The sequence below is a fragment of the Camelus ferus genome, chromosome X (assembly GCF_009834535.1).
Source record: "Camelus ferus isolate YT-003-E chromosome X, BCGSAC_Cfer_1.0, whole genome shotgun sequence".
Lineage (NCBI taxonomy): Eukaryota > Metazoa > Chordata > Mammalia > Artiodactyla > Camelidae > Camelus > Camelus ferus.
This window is the reverse complement of record NC_045732.1, coordinates 50,267,343-50,295,259: the sequence shown is the minus strand read 5'-3', so window position 1 is coordinate 50,295,259 and position 27,917 is coordinate 50,267,343. Positions and strand designations below refer to the sequence as shown.

General features: G+C 33.6%; 1 protein-coding gene across 8 annotated transcripts in view; it reads left to right on the top strand.

Moving 5' to 3' along the window:
- ATRX (ATRX chromatin remodeler) overlaps positions 1-24,967 on the top strand; it is a 229,103-nt gene extending 204,136 nt beyond the window's left edge. For 6 of the 8 annotated variants that reach the window (XM_032475539.1, XM_032475538.1, XM_032475533.1 and 3 more), the window contains 5 exons: positions 17,663-17,812; positions 18,664-18,789; positions 19,546-19,641; positions 20,077-20,205; positions 21,237-24,967. In XM_032475539.1, coding sequence (XP_032331430.1) covers positions 17,663-17,812; positions 18,664-18,789; positions 19,546-19,641; positions 20,077-20,205; positions 21,237-21,515 — 780 coding nt within the window. In that variant the 3' untranslated portion in view covers positions 21,516-24,967. The remainder of the gene's footprint in view (positions 1-17,662; positions 17,813-18,663; positions 18,790-19,545; positions 19,642-20,076; positions 20,206-21,236) is intronic. The other 2 variants (XM_032475540.1, XM_032475535.1) reach the window with 1 other exon arrangement.
- Positions 24,968-27,917: the final 2,950 nt, after the last annotated feature.

Sequence of the window (27,917 nt, the reverse complement as noted above, 5' to 3'; positions counted from 1 at the left end):
AATATATTTATAATGCTAATATAAAATAGTGATTTCCCCAGTTGATTTTCAATGTACATATGTCAAAGTAACATGAATAGATATATTAAGCACTTGGGAAATTTTTTAAATGTCCTTTGTCTTTATAAGCAAATATTTTGTTTTTCTAATCAATGAACCTTTCTTCTATTTAAAGTGCACTGATAGAGATTGTCATAAAAACTCCTAAATGCTCTATCAAATGTCTTTGAGAATGGCTTAGAGCCACATGAGGGTTTAAATCTTCCATTTTATAAAACTTAAAAAAAATCAGTTTCCATGTTATGGAATAATAAATTGATAGCAATTTGGCTTCCTTTCTTAATTATATTATTACAGAATGTGAGTAGGGTTCTTGAATAGTCTTCAGAAAATTTTCTGTTGGACAAACAGACTTGTTTGTATTTCTTTAAAAGCACACAAGCACAAATGGACTCATATCACACATATTCTTTTTTGCAACTTGCTCTTTTCACCTAGATGTTTCTTGAACATCTTTCCATATTGGTTACATATATCTCTACTTTAAAAAAAACTACATAGTGTACACTTGCCTTGTTTTGTTTAACTCTAACACTTTTCCTATCAGTTACTTAATTTTGTTTGGCAAGAAGTATTCTTGGAAGTACTTGTACACATTTATGTTTATAATTTTAAAGATAGTGAAGTTTCCCTTTTCAATTTAAGAATGATTTTATATTTAATTTAGCATCTTTCCTAAAATTGCACTTTAAGCTTCAGCTTTTATGAGAAATAGCCCATGATCAGTAATATTTCTCATAGAAAGCAAGCATTCCAATTTGAAAAGAGGTAATTGCTTTAAAGTTATTCATTATATGGTGAATTTCTGAATGTAGGAAATCTGTTTAATTTGATAAATATTTACTGATTATTTGCTGACTTTGAAGTGTATGGTGAGAGTATATTAATACAAACAAGACATTGTCTATACTTTAAAGAGGATTTAGAAAATCCAGCAGGAAAGAAATGCTATTTAATTGTTATAGGATGTCTGGAAAGAAACCAACTGTTTTATAACTTGGCACTCTGAGCCGTCAAAGGTGTCATGTTCTTTCATTTATAGACTTACTGTATTTTGTTTTTAGTGCTATGACCCTTTGCCCAAGAGAAAAAGAAAAAGGAATGTTCAATGCTACTTTAATGCAAAGTGCTTCAACTCTCCCACAGTTCTTCCCAAGAGGAAAATAATAGTAAACTTACTGATTTCTTACTAGGTTTCATACTCTGTGCTGAACAATTTGTTCAGATTGTTTTCCTTAATCTAGCAGCAACTTTTCAGTTGATAGTGATGGTTTCATTTTTGAGATGAGGAAATTAAAGCTTGGGGAAGTTACATAACTTATCCAAGTATACACACCTAATTAGTGGTGAAGCTGGCCTTCAAACCAAGTCTGCCCAACTCAAAAGCATGTACTCTTAGTCATTACACTTTATTGCCCCCAAATGCAGATTAGAAAGTTAATTCTAAGTAACAAGGCAGAGGACCTAGGATTCCCAGAATTGTATGATGTTTAGAATGCCTTATTTTATTTAAAATAAAACTAGATTTTAAAATACAGAATGCTTTCACAATCAGTACCATTGTGTGATGTAACTGTTAAGATTGTATAATGTAACCCGTTTAGCTTATGGCTTGTGAAGTCGTAAATTCCTCAAATTTATAGAAAGCTTTTAAGTTTATACAGGCCTTTCTCATACATATTCATTATCTCAGGAAACTGAAGCTTAGAGTTTGTGATTACCCGAGGATGCATGATTAGTAAGTGTTAGAGCTAGAACTTAAACAGAGTAGTTTTCAAATTCTATTCCAAGGAGCCCCTGGAAATTTGCAGAGGTGCTCCAGGGCTACCATGTGGCTAAGCAAGTAGGGGAAGGTGAGACAGGTAGCACTCCAAGCCCTCCCTGCATCCCATTTGAGAGTCCCTCTCCTTTTACCTCTTTTATGTTTTGGGTACAACATAATATTTAATTTAAAGAGAGGATTTTTTTAGTTAAAAAAGTTTTTTTAAACTTACAAGTTTTTAAAACACTGTACCATGTTATGATAGCTTACTATCACAGTAACTGAGAATTGTCAGGGATCGAAAAGGAAATACCATGGGATATATAAGAGATTTACCTGAAGGAGGTGATAGTCCACTTGGGGAGAAGAAAGTAACATTCTTAAAATAATAAATTGCAGATGTGACTGATACTGAATGTATTTGCCGTGGTATGTGGTTGAAAAATGGAGGATGGAGCATTCAGGTATAGTTTTAATGGAAAAAAACTTATTGACCCTTAAAGGATAGTTTGGATTAAGTAAGAATGAGGTGTGAATGTAGGATGAAACAGTTTGGGTGAAGGGAAAGGTAAGAATTTATGTACCAGACTCAAGGTATGATGAAGAAATTGGCTAGATAATGAGTTCAAATTGGACGGATAGGGTAGGGCCAGCCTATGGAGAGCCATTAAAGGTAATTGGAAGCATCTGAATTTAAAAAAGCATGAATAAAATACCATGAATGGGGCTCTTGTATGATGAACGTGGGCTTTTGGAAAGTTAGTCTGGCATCAAAATGGAGGTTGAGGACACATAATAGGGTGATGATTGTGGAATGAAACAGACATTTCAAGAAAATAAATGATGGAACTCAATGGATGATAGACTGTAGCTTTTAATTGGTGGGCAGTGAAAAATTTAACAATAAGACCAGGTTCCTGCTCCCAAGGAGCCTATAGTCTAATAAGCATATGTTAAGCAAGTAGATACAATAAAATGGGTCCTATAATAGAAATCGATACAGGCACCCTGTACAGGAAGGAGTAGTCAGTTCTTTCTTGGAAAAGTTTGGGGATGGGGAGTTAATATTATGAGGACTTGAACTGATGTTGAAAATACACGTGTGTAGCTGTTTGCATTGCTATGAGGGCAAAAGGTGAAGGCCATTCAGTGGGGAGGAGCAGAAAAAAAAAACAGGTGTATAAAACAGCATTGCAAGTTTTAGGAACCTCAGATAGTTACAAATAAATAATGGAGTGTAAGGAGATAGTGGTGTAGAGTAAGGGTGGGCGTGGGAAGCACTGAGAGAAAAGACTGGAAAGGTAGATAGGAATCAGATCATAGAAGTTTGAGTTTGGACATTTGTATTATACAGACTGTGGGATCTGTTCAAGGATTCTGAATAAAAGATCAACATCAAATTTTCATTTTAGAAAAAGCACTTTGGGTGTCAGTGTGCAGGTTGGATTGGAGAAAAGAAAATGGATGTTAAGATACTTGTTATATAACTTGTTAGAATGCTATTAAAATGATCCAGACGAGAGATAACATAGGCCTTAAGTAAGGTGGTAGCAGTGGGAATAGAGAGGTACCAGGCACGATGTAGGTACTCAGTAAATGTTAATGTTGTTCCATGAGCTTATATTTAGAATTTCATTTAACTTTGCCCACTACTATTTGGCTTTCATTCCCTTTAATGATATTTTGAAAATTAGTCCTCTCTGAAATGGATACAAGTGGGTGCTTTTTATATTTTTAGAAGTCTTGGTATTTGAACCTCCTCTTATTAAAGGCATTTGAAAGTTGGTTCCTACTGTTATAGTACAATTGCGAACACCTGCCTTTTTATACATTTTTTTTAAGATGAAAGACTGCTGAAAATGATTCATCTTCATTTCCCCCTCAAATTGCTGTTATCTAAATAATGATGGAATTGAATGCCTTTTTGACTTGCTTTTTCTTTGTCTTTTGATAGTGCTTAAAGTATTCAACTTGATAAGTGATTATCTCTTCCTGCCTCATCACTTTCTCTTTAAGTCATTATTATTTGTTTTTGGTTTTTGGCAAGGGAGGTAATTAGGTTTCTTTATGTATGTTAATTAATTTTTAATTTTATTTTATTTTCTAGTGGAGGTACTTAGGGATTGAACCCAGGGTCTTGTGCAAGCTAAGCACTACCGCTGAGCTATACCCTCCTCCTCTAAGTCATTATTTAACTCCTCTTCCTGTATTTCTGTTCTTGTTTACTTTCTTTTACTTTTTCACTTTCTAATTAGATTTACTATTTCAGACTTAATTTATTAACCACTTGACTGTTCTTTAATCTCTGAATTCTTTAAAGGCAAGAACTATATTCATTTCTTTCTTTCATCCATAGTGAATAATACAACTTTGACACTTTTATATGGACTTTTTTTGAAATTCTAGTTGCCTTTATAGTGATATTTAACTGAATTTTAAAAAAATCTTCCATAATGATCCATATATAATTGAAAATCGGTGTTAGGATTTGACTTATTTTCACAAGCAGTAAAATTAAAATGAAGCAGGTGTGTGAAAGGAAGAAAATTGGCTCTTTAATAATGTTGTCTTCAGTTGTATATTGAATCAGCTATCTTATTCAGCTCTATTCACCACCCTGCCCCATGAATTATATTCTATTAAATCCCCTCAGTTTCTTACTGTTGTTGGTGTTACTGATGCTTTTTCCCTTTTGAAATACAATGATCTTGTAGCTCTGTGAAACCATATTTTAAAATATATTGATTTAGGACCTCCTGAATCATGTCTACCATAAGCGTCTATGCATTTCTTCAGTTGTTCAGGGTGATAATATTCCTCAGGCATTTTGGAACTTCAACATGATCTAAACTTATAAATATTTTAACACAAGTTTGAGATTTGTTGACTGATTCTTAACTGTTTTTTAAATATTAAAGTAATACCTGACCTCTTATCATTTATGTAAATTATATTAGGGGAAAGTACCTTTTCTGGTAATAAACATATGAATTATACAGATTGATCAGAGATGAAAATCTTGGTCAAAGTCATGTTTCATAATATGCTTAAGTGGGTATACAGCCTAAGTTCTGTACCATTTATTAAGAAAACAGAAGTCAGTAAAACTGCCATAGAAAACTTTTTGCACTTCCCTTTTCCAGCACTGTACTACCTGTGTCTTTTTAAATGTGGACTGCATGTTGATAATTACAGGGAGAACAAAATGGGGATTTAAATTAAAGTACCCAAAGTGAGGCTTTGCTTCCTGTACTCTGATGTTGTGTACAATTTTCTTCCTTTGTCTTTAGTCCTTTAGTCAAGTTTTAGTACCTCAAAGCATAGTTTACTGAACAGAGATGCTATTGTACAGTTTTATTAGCCAGACGATGGTAATATAAGGTTTTAACTTAGTCATTTTTAACATTAGAGAGAAATAGACTCTGTTAAAATAATTTGATGTGAAGTATAAAATAGCTAGTCAACCTATTTCAGGAACTTGCATGCATTTACTTTTGAGAATAAATGTTCAAAAGGACTCACTGAATTGTAGGGCAAGTGTTAGTAACCTATAGCATATTAACCACATGGTGGCACATAAACCCAGTTTTTGTTCACATGTACCTGTAAGGAGCCATGCTCATAATTAAAGCATATATAAAGTTTGATGTCACTGTCTCCTACTTCTCTGCCTCTTTTAGTACAAGTTTAGTAGGTTTATTATTTAATAAAACAAGTTCTAGTATTGTTTCTATATTTGTATTCACTGGCATAAAAATGATTATTATTCATGTGAATAAGAATAGACCACCAGAAATCATAATAAAGTCTAGAGAAATTGTTTTAATTCTTCTAATTTCTTCATAGATTAAAGAAGTCTCCTATTCATTGTTTGCTGGAATGGTTGATGACAACCAAATAAAAAGAGCAAATGATTTAAGCCCTGTCCCTTTCCCAGGTAACCTGCCAATCGACCTTTTTAGGGTGTAATTTTTAGATAAGTCACATAAGCTTTCCAAGCCTAGCTTCCCTTAAGAAGATAAGAAAATATCTCACATAAGAGATAATCTATATAAAGCACATAGTAAGTGCTCAAATGTTAGCTGCTATTTTTGTTTCCGTAATTGTTATATTGCCATTATACTTGGTTCATGTCTGTGAAATCAGTATAGACTTAAATTTTTGGAACTTAGGAGTCATATGAGGTCCTGATTCTTAGAAGATTAAACTTGACATATGACAGATCTGTAGGAGACTAGAAACATTGAGAGGCCAGAAGCAGTAATCTCAGCTAGGCTGCAGAAGAGACAGGTATTTGAGGCTTTAACTCCCCTAGAGATCAACTATAATCAAGAGGGAATATGGTAATTTATAATTACTAGACATTGATAATCACTTTCAATGATGCTAGCATGTCTTTGACTACAAACTATTACCCTAATATTCAAGGGTTTTTCTCCTTAAATAATACTTATAATTTAGAAGAATTGTCTGCCTTATAGCCAGCTGTGATACCAGTGTAGTTATTTTTAAAACTGAAGGGGTGCTTCTAGTGTCCTTTTACAAACTACAAAATAAATACTTATTAATAGACTGACCATGCTTTTTTTATAGGGCTGCTTTGTGTCTTACTTTGATTGTATCACTTTATAACACAAGAAAAACTAAGGAGCCAAAATCAGCAAGTATTTTAGGGGAAACATTTGGATTAAAGAGATGGATCCAGTGATGCCCCTAAATAGCAGCCTCCCTAATCCTGGCAAGCTGTTTTACAAATCTCTGCTAATGGAAACATCAACATATATGAAGCTTCTTGCTGGCAGAGTTGGGGGTGCGAGATTCTCTTGCGGGAGATTTGGGGTAGACTTCAAAAGTGTCTACTTTTGAAGCACTGGAAATATCTTCTAATACGGGTCATGGAAATTCAGAAATTTAAAATACCAGGTTTATATTTAGTAAATGCTCTTTGAATAGATGAATTAAGTGGTAGAAACTTTTTTGACTTTATAGACAAATTAAAAGATACATCTGTTCCCTCTAGATTATAAGCTTTCTACTATCCTATGTGGGCAGCGATTGTGTCAGTGTATCTTCATCACTGTATCCCTAGCACCTGGCATAATACATAGGACATAGCAAGTATTCAGTAAAACCGTGACAATGAACAAATAAATTTTTATCTTAAAATTGCAAGTTAACCATTGTAAGACAATGGTTGACATACCTTTAAAATAGCAGTTATCCTGTGTATAGTCCTTGAACTAACCTGCATCAGAATCACCTGACAGCATGATAAAAATGTAAATTCCTGGCTTCATCCAAGACCTACTGAATCAATTTCTGGGGGTGAGCCCTGGAAATCTGTATTTTTAACAAGGTCCACCGCTGTTGTGGGTACCAAGTATGTAGGAGTATGATTCACCTTTGTAATTATTATCAGATAAACCTTTGAATGAAGAATAAGAATGAACAGTAGCTAACATTTATTGAGTGCTTTTTATGCCAGGTAGTGTACTGAATCATTTAATCCTTATACCTACCTTACAAAGCTGGTAGAGTTTATTTCTGTTTTACAGATGATGAAATTATGACAGACAGAAGTGGGGTCACCTGCATTTGATCTCAGTGCAATAACTCCAGACGCCATACTTTTTAACCATTACACTCTGCTGTGCTTATATTAATATGTTATATGAATAAACTTGTGAAAATAGTAAATTGAGGCACTCTCTTTTGATAGGACTTCACACCTATTTTTTTATTTCCAACTTTTTTCCATTGAGATATAATTGACATTCACTTAGCATAATGTGCTTGAAATCCATCCATGTTATTACAGATATCAGGATTTCCTTTTTTATGGCTCAACTAATATTCCATTGTATGTATGTGTCACATTTTCTTTAGCCATTCATTCATCCGTGAGCACTTAGGTTGTTTCCATATCTTGGCTATTTTAAATAACGCTGTGTTGAACATGGGGTGCAGATATCTTTCTGAGTTTGTGTTTAAGTTTCCTTTGGATAAATACCCAGAAGTGGAATTGCTGGATTATATGTTAGTTCTATTTTTAGTTTTTTGAGTAACCTCCATTCTTATTTTCCATAGTGGCTGCATGCACTAACACACATTCCCACCAACAGTGCATAAGGGTTCCTTTTTCTTTGCTCACACTTTCTTCTTAATCAGTACTGTGGGTTTATGGAAAGGCATTTGCAATGTTACCAAGGTGTGTAATGGAGAGTATAGGTTTCATATTTTAGTTACTGCAAAATCCTAAAGTGGCAAAGCTGATCCCCATCATCCTTAATTATCTTTGATGCTGAATTTATTGATTTTCAGTCCTGAGTCAGTATTGCCATGCTGGTTAAAAGCAGGAGCCCTCAGGCAAGACCACCTGGGTTTAAATCTTGACCATATCAAGTTATTTGACTTCTCTGTGCCTCAGTTTCTTGATCTATCATTCTGATACTTTGTGTCCATTATTCAAAAATCTCATCCTCTCCATTTTAATTTTCATCTCCTTCTAGATAGTTGGTACCAAATGCTTACTCTTCTGCTTTTAGCATCCATATCTTTTAGCTTTTCTTTTGCATTTCTTATTTCTTTATCCTTTCCTACTGTCTTCTGGGAGAGTGTCTCAGTCTAATCTCCTAACTCACTAAGTTATTCTTCAGCTGTACCTCTACTGCTGTTTATATTATCCATTGAGTTATTTATTTCAATGATTATTTTTATCTGTAATATCTCATTTTGATACTTTTAAGGTAATTCGAATTTGAATTTCATATTGGTAGTATCTTCCCTTATTTCCTTAAGTGTATCTATCATGCTTACTTTGAATTATTAGTACATCTTTTTCAGTTACTATGCTTTAAGTGGCATATGATGCCAGTTTGTTGTCATCTCAGTGATGTCATGTACACATGTGTGTGTCTATAAGTTCCTGGAATTCATGTTTCCTTTTCCCTTCTGTAGTTTTTTTCTGTCATTGGTTATCTGGGAGGGAGCCAGCAGCTCATGCTGATTCACAATCTTAGAAATCTCATCAGTAATATGAGAGTTATAAATAGTATGTACTTCAGAAAGTTATTATGACAATTAAATGAGATATTTTGTGTGAAGTTCTTAGAACAGTGTCAACATACATTTGTGCATTCAATTTAGGTTTTTAAAAAATCCATAGAGAGGTGACTTGGATTCAGATTCCATCTTTAGAAAACTGTTTTGATTTGCTTAAATAGAGAGCTAATTAGGAGTAAAAAGGATACTGACTCATCTTTTAAACTTTGGGCTGTCCCAGAATTCTACCACATAGTCAAGTGTTGTCTGTCTCTCTTATAGCAAAGAAATATGTTTAAAAAAAAGTTTAATTAAAAATGTTTTTCCTACTGTGAAAAATTTCAAACCAGAAGAATATAATATATACTTACATAACCATCACCTTAATTTAGTAATTGTAATATTTTGCCATATTTGCCTCTATTTTCTTAAATATTTTAAATTACAAGAGTATGATATTACACTTGTAAATATTTCAGTATGTCTGTAAATTATAAAGACATTTTTATATAACCACAATTTCACAGAATTAATAATTTCTTAATTCCTTAACGTCATCTAATATCATATCCATATTAGATTACCCTACTTGTCTCAAAAATGTCTTTTGTAGTTACTTTGTTCAAGTCAGGATCCACTCAAGGTACACACACTGCATTTGGTTGTTGTGTTTCTTTATATATTTCTTTTAATTTAATATAATCACTTCCCCACCCTTCATTCTGGATTTGTTTATTTCCTAATGGTGAGTTTGAACTTCTGTATCTTATCTATTCTGTAAACTGGAAATTAGATCCAAAAGTTTGATTAAATTCATGGCAGATATTTCTGGCAAGAATGTTTCATATATGATATGTAAAAGATGAATATTCTTTAAAAAACAGGACAAGGCAAGTTATGAGGAAAAGGGAGTAATACATATCAAGAGCTTGTGCTGTGTTCCTTAAATATATTATCTCATTTAATTTTCACAATAATCCTATGAGTTACAAGTGGTATTACTCCTTTGTAGTAAGGGAATTGGTTCCAAGAGATTACCCAATAATTAAGGAGCAAAGTTAGAATTCTAAAAGAAGTTTCTCAAGAAATGAAAAATAGAACTACCTTATGACCCAGGATCCTATTCCTGGGTGTGTATCTGAAAAAGAAAGAATACACTAATTCGAAAAGATACATGCACCTCAGTGTTCATAGCAGCACTGTTTACAATAGCAAAGATATGGAAGCAACCTAAATGTCCATCAATGGATAAAGAAGATATTGTGTATATGTACAGTGGAATACTACTCAGCCATAAAGAGGAATGAAATTTTGCCATTTGCAATAACATGGAGGGTATTAAGTCAGACAGAAAGACAAATACTGTATGATGTCACTTATATATGGAATCTAAAGACTAAAACAAACTAGTGAATATAACAAAACAGAAACAGACTCACAGATATAAAGAAAAAACTGGTAGTCACCAGTTGGGAGAGGGAAAAGGGGAGGGGCAAGGTGGGGGTGGGGATTAAGAGGTACAAACTACTATGTATAAAATAAATAAGCTACAAGGATATGTTTTACAGCACAGGTAATCAGCCAGTATTTTATAAGAACTGTAAATGGAGCATAATCTTTAAAAATTGTGACTGTGTTGTACATGTGAAACTTACATAATATTGTATATCAAATATGCCTCAATTAAAGAAATATAAAAAATTTTAAAGAGAGAGGGAAAAATCAAGGCCCTTTATCAATACATAAACAAAAAATTTTACTAACAAAGCACTTGCTTTTTCTGCCTCAATCTCTGGTAAAATAAGAGCAACAAATTGACTTGCTCTTCACATAAATAAATTGCTTAGGCTTATCACACTTTCATTCTAGGTAATAAGAGGTATCCTTTAAGCATCAGCTAAAATTTTTTTTAACATATGTACCTTCTCAAGACAGGCAATAACTTATTGATTTTTCTATAATTACAATGGCCATATATTTAGGATTTTCTAGGACAATTCTGATATCAGATAATTTGTCCCGTCAAATTTGTCTAATGAATTTTTCATTAGAAAGACTCAATTTAGGTGTAAAAACTCCTCTTTCTGTATGGAATACATTGTTTTTAAAGTGAGGATCTGCTTTAGACTTTCAGAAAAGCTGTTGGAAGTAAGAGAAAGTGGTAAATAATACCCAGTAGAGTTCTCCTAATTAGCTGACCAAGAGAAGTTAGTATCTTGGTAAAGAAAGTGATTAAATTCTGTCAGATGTTACTGGTAGATAGATAGGATCAGGTTTGAGAATTGACCATGAGATTTATCAATGCAAAGGTCATTGGTTAACCGGGCACTTTGCTAAGCACTTCATGTGTAATATTTAATCTCCAGAGTAATCCTGTGAAGTAAATACTTATTAGGCCCATTTTACAGACCAGGAAACTAGATCCAGAGAGGTAATTTACTCAAGGACATAGGGCTAATAAGTATTAACTGGGGCTTAAAACCAGTAAGACTCTAGATCTGCACTGTCCAATACAAGAGCCACTAGCTACATGTGGCTATTTACATTTAAATTAATTAAATTAAGTTTTAGTTCCTCAGTCACACTAGTCACATTTCCAGTGCTAAAGTAGCCACATGTGGCTGGCAGCTACCATATTGGACAACGCAGACACAGAACATTTCCATCATTGCCCAGAGTACTGTGAGATAGCTATAATCTAGAGCCTGTGATCTTAACCACTACATAGAAAGCCTCCCAATTTACAAAGTTACATATGTGTATATTTTTTCATTTAAATTCTGCCATTAAACTTTCCTTTGAAATTCAAAAGGCTGACATAAGTCTTCTTTTTCATTGATTCAGTTGATTCCAGCAAAATTATACTGATGTTTATATTTCAAGCATTCTGGTCAAAATGTCGATTGTAGAGAGAAACGTGGTAAGCAAGGCTATATGTTCTTTCAGTTTTTTACGTTTTCATTTAGGGAAGCTCAGAAGGATGTAACTAACGTTGAAATGATCGATCAGTGATTCTAAATTAATACAGGTGCTTGATTGCCACAGTATCTGTATATTAATGTCCTAAAGTGTGCTGCTCAGATTGGCTGGTTCAAATGTGTATGTAACACTTCCAGGAGTAGGAACAGTGGAAAATTGAAGCTGTGATACTTTTAGGGGAAGTAAGTAGACGAATGTCTCAGTTCTGTCTCTTCAATTACTGATGTTTTTATGACTAGGCTTTTTACATCAAATTACTTTGGACCCTTAAAGGAATATAAATTGTGGGAGAGAGATTTGGTCAATATAAGAATCAATAGATGACCTTATTTATGTCATTTTTAAACCATTTTACTTTTTATCTTTTAATGTTTTCTTTCTTTGAATGTAATTTGAGCTGCTAAAATAGCTGCTTTCCTTCCTAATTCATGTCTCTTTTTGTAGCACACCTGTGTGTGAGTTAGAGGTTGTAACAGTGTTAATAAATTAAAGAGATAATGTGAACTCCAGATTGTACAGCATGAGAATTGAGTTCCAATTCAGACTCTATTTAGAAAGCTGCAACCTCTAGAAAGTCACTACAGTCATATAAAATCTATGACACTCTTTACCTCACAGTGAGTGGAATATGGCATATGGCATGTGTAAGAATTGTAATGGATAACCAGTTTTTAAAGGTTAAATATTAAATATAGTATTTAGTTTTTTAAATGTTAAATTGAGTATAAAACATTCTTATCAAAGGAGACTCTGGCTTTTACCCTCCACCAATGTCAGCTTGGCAGGCCTGCCTTTTCTTTCCTTGAAAGTGACAAGTTCTGTAGTTGTCACTATCTTATTCATACCTACAATTTGAGATCTGGATATATTTATAAATGCTCTTTGGCAAGGGTGCTCTTGACCTGAAAATCTGATATGAGGTGGAATGTGAACTTCACTCAGTAGCTCTCTAGTTACTTATCAGATATGTTGCATTTTTTATTTCCTGTGTAGTTTGGAAAGAAACAGGCTTTAAATTTGAAAGTAGAAACTTTTTTGACTAGGAATATAATTATCTTTATTAAGAATCTAGACTTATTTAAGTAATAAAAGGATTTTTTTCATAGTTTTTGAGTTGGTCCTGTGGCACTTAAGTATTTTAGTGACATTTTATTTCCAGATATTGTAAAACTCAAATTCAAAGTGATAGCAAGCAAAATATTTTGAAACATGGCAAACCCCTGCCCCCACCCTCAGGCAAAAAGCCTTGATTGTTTTTAGAAATTTTATTTTCAAGGTTGAATTTCAGAATTAATTAAATGGAAATTTTTGTCAGCTTACCAAATACTTTAAACTTCTAAATAAATTAACTTAAATTTGTAATTTATCATTAATTTTGTTTTATTAATTGAACTAGTCATTTTTAAAGCTAAAACTAATTTAGGTTGTTAGCTCGAATATAGACCATGCTTTTCCCAGCTTGTAAGCTTTTTCACTTATTTAAGGAAAAATAAAGTTTAGACAAAGAAAAGTAAAGGTACACATTTGGATGTAATTTAAACCTCATTTTGATGACTGTTGGCCTAGTGATTATAGATTCTGTTCCAGTATTGTTTTCAATAATAGTGTTACTATAGCAACTAATATAAATGCACGCTTCAAGGGGAAAGAACAAAAACCTCTCCATGATTGTGTTGTATATTGGGATGAAATTTCTCTTTATTAACTTTTATAACTTGGTCTAGACTTTGCAAAATTGTCTTTCCCTAAGAAATATTCTGAGGATCCTGTTACAAATACCTGTTTGCCCTCATTAATCTCATCATCTGTCTCTTGTATTGACAGTATGCTGCAGTGAATTTAAAAGGGAAAGATGTAAGAAACAGTTTGTGTCAGAAATCCTGTATCGTCTTTCTCTTATTTGCCTCTTTCACAGCACTCTGGAGGATAGAAAGATTTCTCCTTTCCTACTTCTGAAATGTACAAATGACTCTTGTTCCTATAAAAGTCAGTTAACTTACATGTAGTGTCTTTTCTTTGTTAAAATGAATATAGTGGTAAACATATTTGTCTAAGTCCTTGAGTCTTGTTGGTATAATTATTGTATGAACAAGTGGTTGATACACATTAAAATTTATCCATTAACCTGTTTCACTCTAGACTTGGTAATAATTAAAAACTACAGGTGACATATATGTCTTAATAAACTCGTAAGTAAGAGAGTGATTAATAGATGATAAAGTATATCTATATAATGTACACACCTTGCAGCCATTAAAAATGATGAAAGTTTGTATCTGATATAAAATGATGTCCATGGAAAGATACCAAGGTGGAAAATTAGGTTTCAAAACTATTTATAGTGCAGTCCTATTTTTATGTAAAAATGTGTGGAGGAATATACAACAGATGTTACTAGTAGTTATCTCTAGGTTTTATGATAGGATATTAGCATCATTTCCATTAAAAATTCTTTGAAAAGAGGGAGTGTCATAGTCAGTAGAACAATATGGTTGGTTTTTTGCCTTGTTTTAGGAAAACGGTCCAAATTTTTTTTAATGATACAAAACTAAGTCACATGCACTTCTCTGACTTGTTGGCATTTTAGTTAACTGTGAGTCAAAATGAAAGTTACTGCATAGGCAGAAGCTGAACCTCTATCATATTCTGACCTTTATTAGGCAGTCATGTTTAACTTGATAGCCTAGATCTCAAATCTGGAATTGGTGGGGAGAAAACATTTAAAGGCTTTAGAAATGGGATTTCCTAAAATGAGTATCTCTTGAAGATGAATGCGGTAAAATAGTTCATGTCAGGTTTAGGCTAAGAATGAACTGGTCTTTCATAAGTTTGTGTCTAAGAATTGTGTTTGTTTCAGTTTAAATATTTTATTTTATTAAAAAATTAACATTTTGCTTGCTTTAAAAAAAAACTTCAAAAAGAACAGAAGTGTTAAAAGTGAAAAAAAAATAGACCCACTTAGGTTTCTCCTTCTCCTGGAATCCTTCAGGGGATTTTCTTATTTTAAGACAATAGATCTGGGAAATGGAGGAACCATGCCTCAAGAAAACAGCCATTCTTTTTTTTTAATTTTATATATATATATATATATATTATTGAAGTATAGTAAGTTTACAATGTTTTGTCAATTTCTGGTGTACAGCATAATGCTTCAGTCATACATGAACATACATATATTTGTTTTCATATTCTTTTTCACTGTAAGTTACTACAAGATACTGAATATAGTTCCCTGTGCTATACAATATAAACTTGTTGTTTATTTTATATATATTAGTAAGTATCTGCAAATCTTGAACTCCCAGTTTATCCAGTCATTCTTCATAGTGTGATAGAATGATCACTGGATAGGAGCCGAATAATTTATCTTCTAGTCCCAGCTGGAAAAAAGTTACTTTGCTTCCTTGGACATCATTTTCTACCAATTCTAAGATGATATGTTTGGACTTTGAAATTACAAGATGCTAAGGACTAACTTGATAAAGCTCCCTCATATTGCAGACATTTTTTTAAGGAGTATATATGAGTGTGTTTGTGTGTATGTGTGTGTGTGTGCATGTATGTATAATGCAAACATGCATTTCTGGAAAGACTTTAAAGTAACTATTGTATGAATCATGGTATTTATAATTGAGAAATAAACACTACACTTAGTTGACATAGTGTTTAGTTCTAAACAATTGGGTGTTTCATTTATTCTTGCTATTTTTATATCATCCTGTTATATATGTGAATGTAGAGTATTTCATCCATGTTTAATTTAACATTCATAACTAGATTAAGTTATTATCCAGGCTTATGAGGAGAATCACAAAGCTGAAAATTAGTTGCTAGCACACACTTCTCTTGGTCTTTCCTTTAGATTGCTTTCTTAGAGAAATGAAGTGATTTTTGACTATGGTTAAGAATATCACTTATTGTCAGACAGAAGTAAAATTAAGGACTATCCATAGAACATTTCTACCTTGTAATTTATTTGGTATTTTGTAAAACAGCTGACTTTTCTAATTGTATTTGGCATGGTCACTTGCTAAAAATATTAGTCAGTGTTATCTGGTTTTATTACATACCTCTCTCCTGAGTCATGGTTGGGGGGTGAGCATGGGAGACACACATCTAAAGAAGCATTATCTTTTAACAGAATTTAATTCAGACTGCTCTGTCTCCCTCCCTGCCTGGTCAGTAACTCTGAACTTTGGAGATCTATCTAGTGATGATAAACCTGTTCTATATATGCTATAGGCCAGAGAAGTCAGCTTTGATGGCAGATTTCTACACTGGTACAGGAGTGAAATGTTTAGTTAACATTTCAAAAGAACTTAAACCTATTAGTATATATGTGTTCCACCAGTAGACTTTCTTGAGCCCTCTTGCTTGTATGGTCTTTTAACATTTTCTGTTTTCAACAAAAGAAATAGTATATGCATTCAAAATGAATTGTAAAATCTCAATTACAGCTGTATCCATTAAGAAAATGAGTCCCTTCTCTTTCATGAAATTATGAAGGGATTATTTCAAGTGTTTATTGGGGTAGCAAGATAAAAAATTTGTTAACATGATACCAAATATCAGAATATTTGGAATTGGTATCAGCATTTGCTATTGTATAGAGATAAACTTAGGGCGCCAAGATTTGAATTTTTCATCTTGAGTTATTTAACAAACATTTGACTTCCTACCCTATTTTGGACTCTATACTCTAAGTATGGTTGAAGATGTAAAGACAAAATTCAAATATGGGCTTTGTCTATGCTAAAACTCATGGAGGCATTAAACATTATTAGATGTAGATTTTTTTTTTTTGGTTTTTTGCTCTTTTTTTAATTTAAATTTAATGTGCTATTTGCCTCCCTGTAGCTTCCTTTGACCAGTAATTATTTATGTTCCTTCACTAAATTCATGCTCAATTTAGAAAGTGTGTTCTAAGGGAACTTGCTATTAGAAGCTATGGAAAATCCTTTTGTAAAGTGAATTAATTTGCCTTTTATATATCGAGGTTTTCATCTTTGATTTCTTAATAAACAACTTGTGAATATTTTAATTTTTTATTAGCAAGTAACATATCTATGGTTCACTTTAACCCCTTACCCCCTAAATCTCTCTTTGTGTCTCTCTCTCATAATTACACAGAGCAGGAGTTTGGTGTTCTTACTGAGTATATAAATTATCCCAATTTTTAAGCTTTTAATTTTTTTACTTTAAAATACTAAGACATCATGACTTAAAAAAGACACTATGATAATAAATTGATAAACAATTTATATCAGTTTAAATTTGATCCTTGCACCCTTATAGTATAATTTATTTTTGACTTTCTTACAACTGAAATATAAGGACTGTATGTAGCTGTTTTGATTTAGATTTGGTTTTTGTTAGTATAGTGTTTGGTAGCTAAAGTGATTGTGAAAATAAAGTTGTTAAATCTGTATAAGCAGGAATAGCCATGATTTTTAGCATAGGCATTCACTGTAATCTCTGAGTTAAGCAGACTTACGTTAGCATTTATTATCAACTCAGAACAAAGCACAAAACAAAATGATATGAAAAAATTAGAAAAAAGTAGGAGGAAAAAAACCTTGAAAGATGAAAAGCAGTCATTAAAAAATTGAACCCCTAAAACATGCTCTATAAACATGAAATTCTTACATAAAAGGCTGGTATTGCATGTATAGTGAATGTTTTCTAGGTAATTTATCATATATATCAGAATATGTATATGGGCCAGTTTCTAGTTTTTAGTCTAACAGTAAACCAGAGAACTATGGAGATATGATCCAGAGGGAGAAAATAATTCTCTATTATTTCAACCCCTCTAAACAGGACACCATACTTGCAGAACTTCTTCAAATACATAAAGAACACATTGTAGGATATCATGAACATGACTCTCTTTTGGACCACAAAGAAGAAGAAGAGTTGACTGAAGAAGAAAGAAAAGCAGCTTGGGCTGAGTATGAAGCAGAGAAGAAGGTAGTTCATTTGGAATGCTTTTTGGTTTTTGTTTTTATGTTAGTCATTTGAAAGAGTAGTGAGTGAGAAAAGAGCCAGATTTGGAACAGGTAATGATATAGTGAAATCTTTAGGAACAGAGTCCCCAGGTATGAGAGTCTGTTTATGGGCTTTGGCTACCTTTGGTGATAGACTGGGGGGAGAGGAGAAAAGAAAATATTTTCCCCTTAAAGCATAGTAACCTCATTTCTGTTTAGCACTTGCTAAATTGAGAGATTAGTGGGAAGCTATATATTTAGCATCACTTAACTTCCATCAACACCCTCACTGTAGTAGCAGACATATAGGAGCTTAGAGTTTGGAGGTAGGAGTAATTATTGCTTTAGCATGTATACCATGAAATCTAAATTTTGACTGAATATCAGAACACAAAAATACTCCATTATTGGACATTAATGTCAATCTCCAGCAGCATCTTTAAAATAGTTCCATGTCTGTTTTAAACACCAAGCCCCTTGAGCAAAAATGTGCCTGAGCATGGGAAACCTTATCCTAATACCTGAATCCTTTTTAAACTCCTAACTCATTGTACCAAACTTCTTTAACGTTAATGTGATTTTAGGAGTCTCATCAGAATTCTCTGAGTTGCCCCATTCTGTGGGAATTACCAGAAAAAGAGTACACCTTTAGGGGTTAAAGCTTTCTATGTAATAAGATCTTGGTTTCGGGTGAAAAGAGCGTTTTGTTTGTGTGTGAAAGAGTGTTAATAATTTCCTAGATCTGAGAATGTGGATTTTTTCTAAACCAGTAGGTGATGTAGAACTTCAAGTTTTAAATCACAACGTGGGAAGTGCATAATTTTTTGTTTTTAGGGGCTGACCATGCGTTTCAACATACCAACTGGGACCAATTTACCCCCTGTCAGTTTCAACTCTCAAACTCCTTATATTCCTTTCAATTTGGGAGCCCTGTCAGCAATGAGTAATCAACAGCTGGAGGTAAGTTGTGAAGTACAAAGTAGTTTAACTTGAATTAAAGGCAATTTCAAGTGCCCTGTTGTTGAGGGTTCCCTATGCAGGAATATCACATTCTCCAAAAGATTACCTCTGAATAGACTAAGAAATTTTTCTTTTATTTGTTGACCTTTTTGAACCAGCATAGTATAGTAAAATGTGGTTTGTTCAGAGCACAAGGGAATCAGGCCTTGAATTAATGTAGTTAAATTATTTTAATTAAGGGACAATAGGGCAGTTGACTAGCTAGGGAAATAGCACTTTCTTCAGTTATGAAATATTTTGAATAAACAAATTACTTGCTTAATTTTTGAAAGTAGCATAAATACACACATTGATTTACATCCTAGTGCAGCATTAAGTATATGATAATGCACAGTATTATGAAATAAATTATTGAAAACTAGAATCAATTATGAGTTAAATAAGAAAGATTAGGTTTTAATATACCAATAATTTAATAACTTAATTGAATCTGTGGTTTCCTTTTTAAAATGTGCTTATGGAGTCATTTAAATTATTAAATTATTGGGGCAATAAACCCCAGACTTTTATCTTCCTAACAAGACCCTCACTGATGAGTTTTACTTTGTTTTATTGATGCTGAATTTTGCTGTTCTTTTCAATTATTTAACAAGTTTTAAATCAGGTGGTATAAATTGGCAAGAGAAAGGATCCTATACTTTAAAAGTATTCCATCTTTTATATGCCCTGATAAAATTATTTCTTGCATTCTTGTAGGACCTCATTAATCAAGGAAGAGAAAAAGTTGTGGAAGCAACAAACAGTGTGACAGCAGTGAGGATTCAGCCTCTTGAAGATATAATTTCAGCTGTAGTAAGTTAATTGTCTTACTCCAACTTGCAACTTGTGTTCTTCCCCCCACCATTTAAAGAAACTTTTAATTGTTGTTTGCTTCACTACTTCTTTGAGGAAAAGAGCATAATTCTTATAACTTGATATGCAATAGTAAAATACTAGTAAACTGGATAATAGTGCCAAGCTGTAATTCAGCAGTTTTACCTAGATGCTGACACAAAAGAGAAATGTAAAATCTAAGAACTGGGAAATTAATTAATCATAGAAATGTATGCATTGCTTACATAAACATATTTTAATTACCAGTTGCACAAATTAAATCCAAATAGTTTTATTGCAGAGATAACCAACGCTTGTACAACAGTGGACAACTTAGTACCCTGCTTTTAAGTACCTTAATTATTTTTCCTCAATTCTACTGCAATAAGGAGTAAATAGATACTTTTCTTTTAGTGGAAGGAAAACATGAATCTCTCTGAGGCCCAGGTACAGGCGTTAGCATTAAGTAGACAAGCCAGCCAGGAGCTTGATGTTAAGCGAAGAGAAGCAATCTACAATGACGTATTGACAAAACAACAGATGGTAAGAATTTGTACTATCTCTAGGTTATGTTTAATGTTCTTGAATTTATAATAATGGGTTTGTGTGACATCTGTGTCAGTAACCATCCCTCATATAGGCTGATGGATGGTCACTGGTTATTCCCAGAAGAAATTTTATCCAGAAACCTAGTCATGTCAAATAAAGGTAATGTCTTTTGTTGCAAAGGAGTAACAACTTCCGAAATGGGTCTCCTTCAAATTTGTATAAGATCTCTTCTATATAACTTTATTTTATATATTCTGGACACTTAAAAAGAAATTTTTGCCAGACTTTTTACCACATTTACTATTTTTAACAACTTCCCCAAAGAAGTATACTTTTTAATATATTTAATTTGAGAGTAAAAAGTGGAACTATTAATGATGTATGACACAGGTTCCTACTAAATTGTGTAATTCTCTAAAAGGCTAACATATTCTAGGATCCTTACTCATCTTTCCCAGCACGGTCATTTGCCAGCCATCTGCCTTGCACTGGGAAATTTCAACTCTTGACATCAGGAAATCAATTTCTGTGGCATGAATTTTACTTAGAAAGCACTATAGAATTATGTGGTTTTAAATTATCTTAGGAAATTTGAGACATTCCAAATAGGAATTATTCCCACTGCAAGTGCCTTTTCCCTTTGGTGTTTGTCACTAAAAATGTTTATTTGTCTGTCATCGTGTGAAATATTCAAAAGAATGACAAAGAAAGGAGACTTGACAAAAAGTGCTGTAACTAATACTTGAGACTAATCACAGTGCAGGCCAGGTTACTATGGAAACTAATCTAAATGCTGCTTGCACTACAATAGTCAAGTCATTAAGAGAATTTAGCCCTAAATGGTGTTACTAACCGGTTTCTACAGTAATGGTTCTGTGAATGCCATCAAATTAGTAATGGTGATAACAATAATGTGTTTTCCTTTTGGTATGGTACCCCCTTAACAAATTGATTTTAACTCAAAACTTGATACTGCCTCTTTGAGACAGGTCATGCACTGTAACAGGTCCCTTTTCTCTCTTTAGTTAATCAGCTGCGTTCAGCGAATACTTATGAACCGAAGGCTCCAGCAGCAGTACAATCAGCAGCAACAGCAACAAATGACTTATCAACAAGCAACACTGGGTCACCTCATGATGCCAAAGCCTCCAAATTTAATCATGAATCCTTCTAACTACCAGCAGATTGATATGAGAGGAATGTATCAGTCAGTGGCTGGTGGTATGCAGCCACCACCATTACAGCGTGCACCACCCCCAATGAGAAGCAAAAATCCAGGACCTTCCCAAGGGAAATCAATGTGATTTTGCACTAAAAGTTTAAAAGATTGTTAAAATCATAGAAAGATCTTTTATTTTTTTAGGAATCAATGACTTAACAGAACTCAACTGTATAAATAGTTTGGTCCCCTTAAATGCCAATCTTCCATATTAGTTTTAAATTTTTTTAATAGGGCATACCATTTCTTCCTGACATTTGTCAGTGATGTTGCCTAGAATCTTCTTACACACATTGAGTACAGAAGATCTTTCAAATTGTTTTCAGTGAAAACAAGTCCTTCCATAACAGTAACAACTCCACAGATTTCCTCTCTAAATTTTTATGCCTGCTTTTAGCAACCATAAAATTGTCATAAAATTAATGAATTTATGAAAGAATACAGATTTATATATTCATTCTTTACATATAAAAACACACAGCTGAGTTCTTAGAGTTGATTCCTCCAGTTATGAAATACTTTTGTACTTAATCCATTTCTTGACTAAAGTGATTGAAATGGTTTTAATATTCTTTTGACTGAAGTCTAAAACTGGGCTCCTTCTATATCATCTCTGTGACTGAAAGTTAAAAACTAAGGGTTATCTTTGACACAGAATTGTGTGCAATATTCTTAAATACTACTGCTCTAAAACTTGGAGGAGTCTTGCAGTTATCTTAGCATTGTATAAACAGCCTTAAGTATAGCCTAAGAAGAGAATTCTTTTTTCTTCTTTAGTCTTTCTGCCATTTTTTATTTTCAGTTGTATGTGCTGAAATAATTACTGGTAAAATTTCAGGGTCGTGGATTATCTTCCACACATGATTTTTCTCTCCCCTGGCACTAAAACAAAGCACATCTCTTAACTGCTTGGTGCCAGTGCTAGTGCTTCATCCTGTTGCTGGCAGTGGGATGTGGAGTAACAAAATCAAGTTCTAGCATTTTAGGAGGTTAAGGATGACATTGTGGTTGTCAGGTTCACACCCTGTTTTATAAACAACATCAAAATGGCAGAACCATTGCTGACTTTAAGTTCACATGAGGAATGTACTTTAACAATTCCCAGTACTGTCAGTATTGTGAAATAATTCCTCCTAAAGATAAGGATCACTGGCTTCTATGCTCTTTTCTCTCATCATTATGTTCTTTTTCCCCAACTTCCCTATGTTTTCTTAAATTAAATTACATTTCAAAGCTTGATTTTTTTTTTTTTAGTTTAGATCTGTGAGGCAGTTTTCTGATCAAAATTAATTCATCTAATACCCTTTTATGAGGTTTTACTAGAAAGTCATCACATTGTCGTTTTTCTTAATCCAGGCCTATAAAAATGACCTATAAGTTTACTCATGTACAATTTGGTTGCTTGAATTTCTTAAGGAAAAAGATTGTTAGACTATTAGAGTCAACTCAACATGGCAAAATGATTTTTGAGATGGTGACGTAAGAGGTAGTGGAAACAGCTAACGAATTCCAGAAAAGAGAAAGCTAGGTGGAGGATTGCTCTAGGTATCACTGGATTAGAATGAGTTTAATTAGCTAAAACAGTTTTGAGTTGTTTGGATGATGAAGAGATTTCCACTTTTATCTTGAAAGAACTAGTGGTAAAACATCCAAGAGCACTAGGTTTGTCATATAGAATTTTGAGGTTTGGTGGATCCACCCCCCACCTTCCCATGGTGAGTTATTGCTAACAAATTCTATATATTTGGATATTATGCCAGCCATATAATCAAATTTATTTAATTGAGGGGGGATGTGTTTCTACTTTAGAAGAAGTGAAAAAGACAGAATTTATGAGATAAATATTTGAAGACAGTATTCGCTGGCCAACTGTTATCAGTTGGTATTTCTACAAGTACAGAATACTTTAAACCTGATTTACGAGACCTGGGAACTTTCAACATGGTCTGATTACTTGTTCAAAGACATAGATGTCAAAATTTTAGGTAACCTTCTAAACCTTTTTCACCGTGGATGAAAGTATGACTTAATAATACATAGAAGGATTAATTGGAAATAGAGAGTTTAAAATAAAACTTGGACCACTTTGCATACACTCTTCTCACTTGACATTTTAGCTACATAATATGTACTTTGAGTATAACATCAAGCTTTAACAAATATTTAAAGACAAAATCACATCAATAAGATACTAAAAGGCTCATTTTATATTTGTTTTAGATGTTTTAAATAGTTGCAATGGCTTAAAAAATGACGATTTAAAATGTTGCTTGTAATACAGTTTTGCCTGCTAAATTCTCCACATTTTGTAACCTGTTTTATTTCTTTGGGTGTAAAGCGTTTTTTGCTTAGTATTGTGATATTGTATATGTTTTGTCCCAGTTGTATAGTAATGTTTCAGTCCATCATCCAGCTTTGGCTGCTGAAATCATACAGCTGTGAAGACTTGCCTTTGTTTCTGTTAGACTGCTTTTCAGTTCCGTATTGAGTATCTTAAGTACTGTAGAAAAGATGTCACTTCTTCCTTTAAGGCTGTTTTGTAATATATATAAGGACTGGAATTGTGTTTTTAAAGAAAAGCATTCAAGTATGACAATAATACTATCTGTGTTTTCACCATTCAAAGTGCTGTTTAGTAGTTGAAACTTAAACTATTTAATGTCATTTAATAAAGTGACCAAAATGTGTTGTGCTCTTTATTGCATTTTCACAGCTTTGAAAATCTGTGCACATATTGTTTCATAGAAAATGTATAGCTTTTGATGTGCTATTTAATGGTGGTTCTTTTGCACATTTAGTTATTTAATATTGGGAAGTCAAGAAGTTTGGTTCTTGAATCTGTTATATACTAAATTCTGTATAAGGAGATCTCAAACTTCAAAAATAATTTACATACCAGGAAGCCTATGTGTGTTTGTGTTAGTTTTGGTTGTCTGTGTGTAATCCAGCACCATTTCCTGTTTCCCAACAGCTGCATCACTCATTTAAGTCAAGCGGAGCTAGCACTGCACACTTGATACAAAAACTGCTCACCATCCTAATGCCATAGCAAGTTGATGGAAACCTTATTACCTGGCCTCCAAAGAAGCTGAATATTTTGTAGTCTTCCCTTAGCTATGCCCATTTTCCCACTAGTATCATAAAATAAGATACATATTTCTGTACCCTAAACAAAACTTTAAAAACAATTATTTATGTATCCTAGTAAACCATTGTTTCCTTTGAGGGTGGCATTTTGTGAGATACTTTAACAGTAAAATAGGTCATCCTTTTACATGCTTATTTCACTAAAAATTATGTCCAGGTTATTTTATATACCCACCTTATTTCACCATTCTTAGTCTCAAGTGACTTTTGGCTATCTCCAAATTATACCTACCTTTAGAGATGAAAATTATTCCACCATTTGATTTTTTTTCAAAAGTATGTAATCTGTGCCAATCTCAAAGGAGTGACCAAGTTTCAGAAATGCTTTTTGTCTGTGCAACATTTTATATATGCTGTTATATGGAAGTGAATAAAAAGATCCAAAATATATACTGTTTCTAAGCTCAATATCTGCCAGGTAACCAAACTCTGCCCACAACACTCATGTTGGATCTAATAAAAGAATGACCCATCCCATCCCCACCTGAGAGTTGTACCCCCAGAGTATGTACTGTCATAAAATTTCTTTACAATATATACTGCCACCCTCTCTTTGGAATAACCTTCCTGACACCATTGTGTCTACTTGGCTAACTGGAAATCACTCTTCCTCCCTCCCCTCACTCTAGGGATCTGTCTATCTGAGAGTGACCACTGCACACCTTCACCAGGGAAGGTGTGACAAGGAAGACTGCATATAAATTGAGGCCTTTATTAAAGATAATAAAGATAAAGCTTTAACTGAAGGAATGAAAAGGTGAGACAAATCCTAAAATACCACAGGTCCTCTGTTAATACTCAGAACTGCCACATATTCCAAGCAGTCTCTACCCAGCAGCACTCTTCCACATTCTAATCCTGAACATTATGCCCTCACTTCTCCCTGAGAGAAACACGTAACGGAGGGGGAGCGTAGTAGCTGCAATCTCCTTTAGCTAATCATATAAAATGACTAAGAGACTTCTGTACCTATTAAATAGACTCAGCCCCCTCCCTATAGTCCTCACATCAAATACGTGTTGATTTTCAAGAAAGGTGAAGAGAGATGACTTATCAGATGCAAGGATGGGATTTGTTTCAGGTGTATGAGGAGAAAGTGTAGTATTGAAATAAAAGGAACAAAGAGAGGGATTGGGAAAGAGACAGATTAGATTGGAGTGGGTTGATGGAGGGCCTTGAAATCCTGAATGAGTAATTCAATACAGAGGATAACGAGGGTTTTTGAGGTGGCTGATGTGTTCAAAGTAGCAGGTAAAGATAGTGATTTGGGCAGGAGCAATTTGAATGGTTTAGAATGTTAGGTGGAGAAAGATTGGAGACATGAAGATAGATAATTAGGCATTCAGTGACCTGACTACAGACAATTTTAAGGACAAAAGGCAAAATTCATTAGAAGTTGTATAGGATAGTGTACTTTTTAAGTTGTAAGAAAAACCTTATTTTCTTTTAACTTTCCCCAAGAAGCCCACTTTGTACAGGATTTCAGATTTTACACGCAAAACTTCACTTGTTGTTTACTTTCTCAAAGCATTCCTGTTCTTTCACAATTTTTGGTTACTTCCATTATCTCTCATACATATTTGCCGATAGGGAGTTTGCCTTTTAACTAAGTTGAATTCTGCTTCTTTACTCAAGCTAATTCAAAGGGCTAAATCTTTTCCTGTTACCTTTTCTTAAAACCCATATATTCCAAGTGCTAGTATCTCTGTTGGTAATGTTATATTTATAAACATCCCTTGGTATTTTCAGAGTGCCTTGTGGTTATTATCTCTTAACCTGTATGCAACATATTTGTGAGGAAAGTGAGAACAATTACATTTTTCTTGTAACAGTTAAAAGACCAAAATCAAATCTATTGCATTTAGGAGGCAGAAGACATACTCTAGTCAAATTATCTGGACCTTTCATGTCTCATTTGGAAAATGGGACATAATAATACCTTACTTTCTTGAAGGCAGGAGGCTGGAACCAGGTGATTTCTGCAGGTCCTTTTCAGCTCCAAGAGTTAGGGTTTAACTGTGAGCAAAGCACAGTTTGAAGCCAAAAGGCAATGTGTTTGTCTAAGGTTACATGGTAAGTTTCTGAACAGAATTAAAAATCTCTTCCCTTTGGCTAAACCTCTCCCTCTAAGCTATACCTTTTCTTTTCCTCTGTTTAGAAAAATGAGAGGTCTGACAGGTATTTTAATGACAAAGCAGATAAGTCAAGTTGTAATTGGCTCTAATTACCACTTCCACAAGCTGTAACCTCCTTTATCTTTTGCCCAGGGGCACTCCCAGAGCTGTTTCTTACTGCCTCCGGAACTCTGCAGAAAATGAAAAAACATGTTTAAGGATCTGAGTCTTCTATCTCGGTTGCCTGATTGAGTTATATACATGACAAAACATCAAGGTAAATATAAATCAGCTTTTGTAAAGTCAGCTTTTAAGCAAATAATTGGTGACTTCCCATTCTATTGTTCATAACTGTAAAGCCCAAATTAAGCCAATATTTAAGTTGTCTGTCTGGATGAAGTTTACAACGTGTAGGAGGCAATGTTTGTTTATTTGACTTTTTTGTAACAACACTATGGCATACTTTTTGAGATACAGGTTTTATAATGGTCAAATCTTGTAACAAAGCTACAAAAACTAATAGAAGAAAAGAGTAAAGTAGTGATCATTTTTTTCCTGTAACTGCTTGTCCCCACATGCCAGTAGCAAAGCAGTAGCAAAGCTTGTGTCTCACCCACTAAATACATTTCAGTGAAAACAAAACCAAACAAAAAAAAAGGGAAAAAAAAAAAAAGAAACGTGGTTAATATAATCACTTGAAGTCTTGTTAGTTCATTCCCAGCTCTTGGTAGGTTTTCAACAATACAGCATGGAGGTTGGCCTTCAAAGGCTTTAGTGATACAGGCTTGCCAGGACCCTATCCTTAGCAAAGTAAACCTTATATTGTATTAGCAAGTTTTCCTGCCCTCTCTTTCTATATCTTGCACACTCTACTGGATATGGATATGATAAGCTCAAATGAAGTGCAAACTATCTCCCTCTCCTCCACCCCACACACACATCCCTTTAAATTCTGATACCTCAGTGTATGTGTGTGTGTGTGTAGGAGAGGCTTATAGAATCATAGAATGCTAGAAATGGTTGCGGTCTTAAAGACCCTGTAGCCTATTCCTCTCCCTTTATAGTCAGGAAAACAAAGGTCCAGAGAGGGGAATAGATGCCCAAGGGTACCCATGTCTTCTGATTCTATTCCACTTCTCATTCCACTCCATTCAGATGCTTCCTATTATACTTGTATCTCAATTCTTTTTTTCAGTCAGCCAGACCACATTAAGCAAATTTTGTGA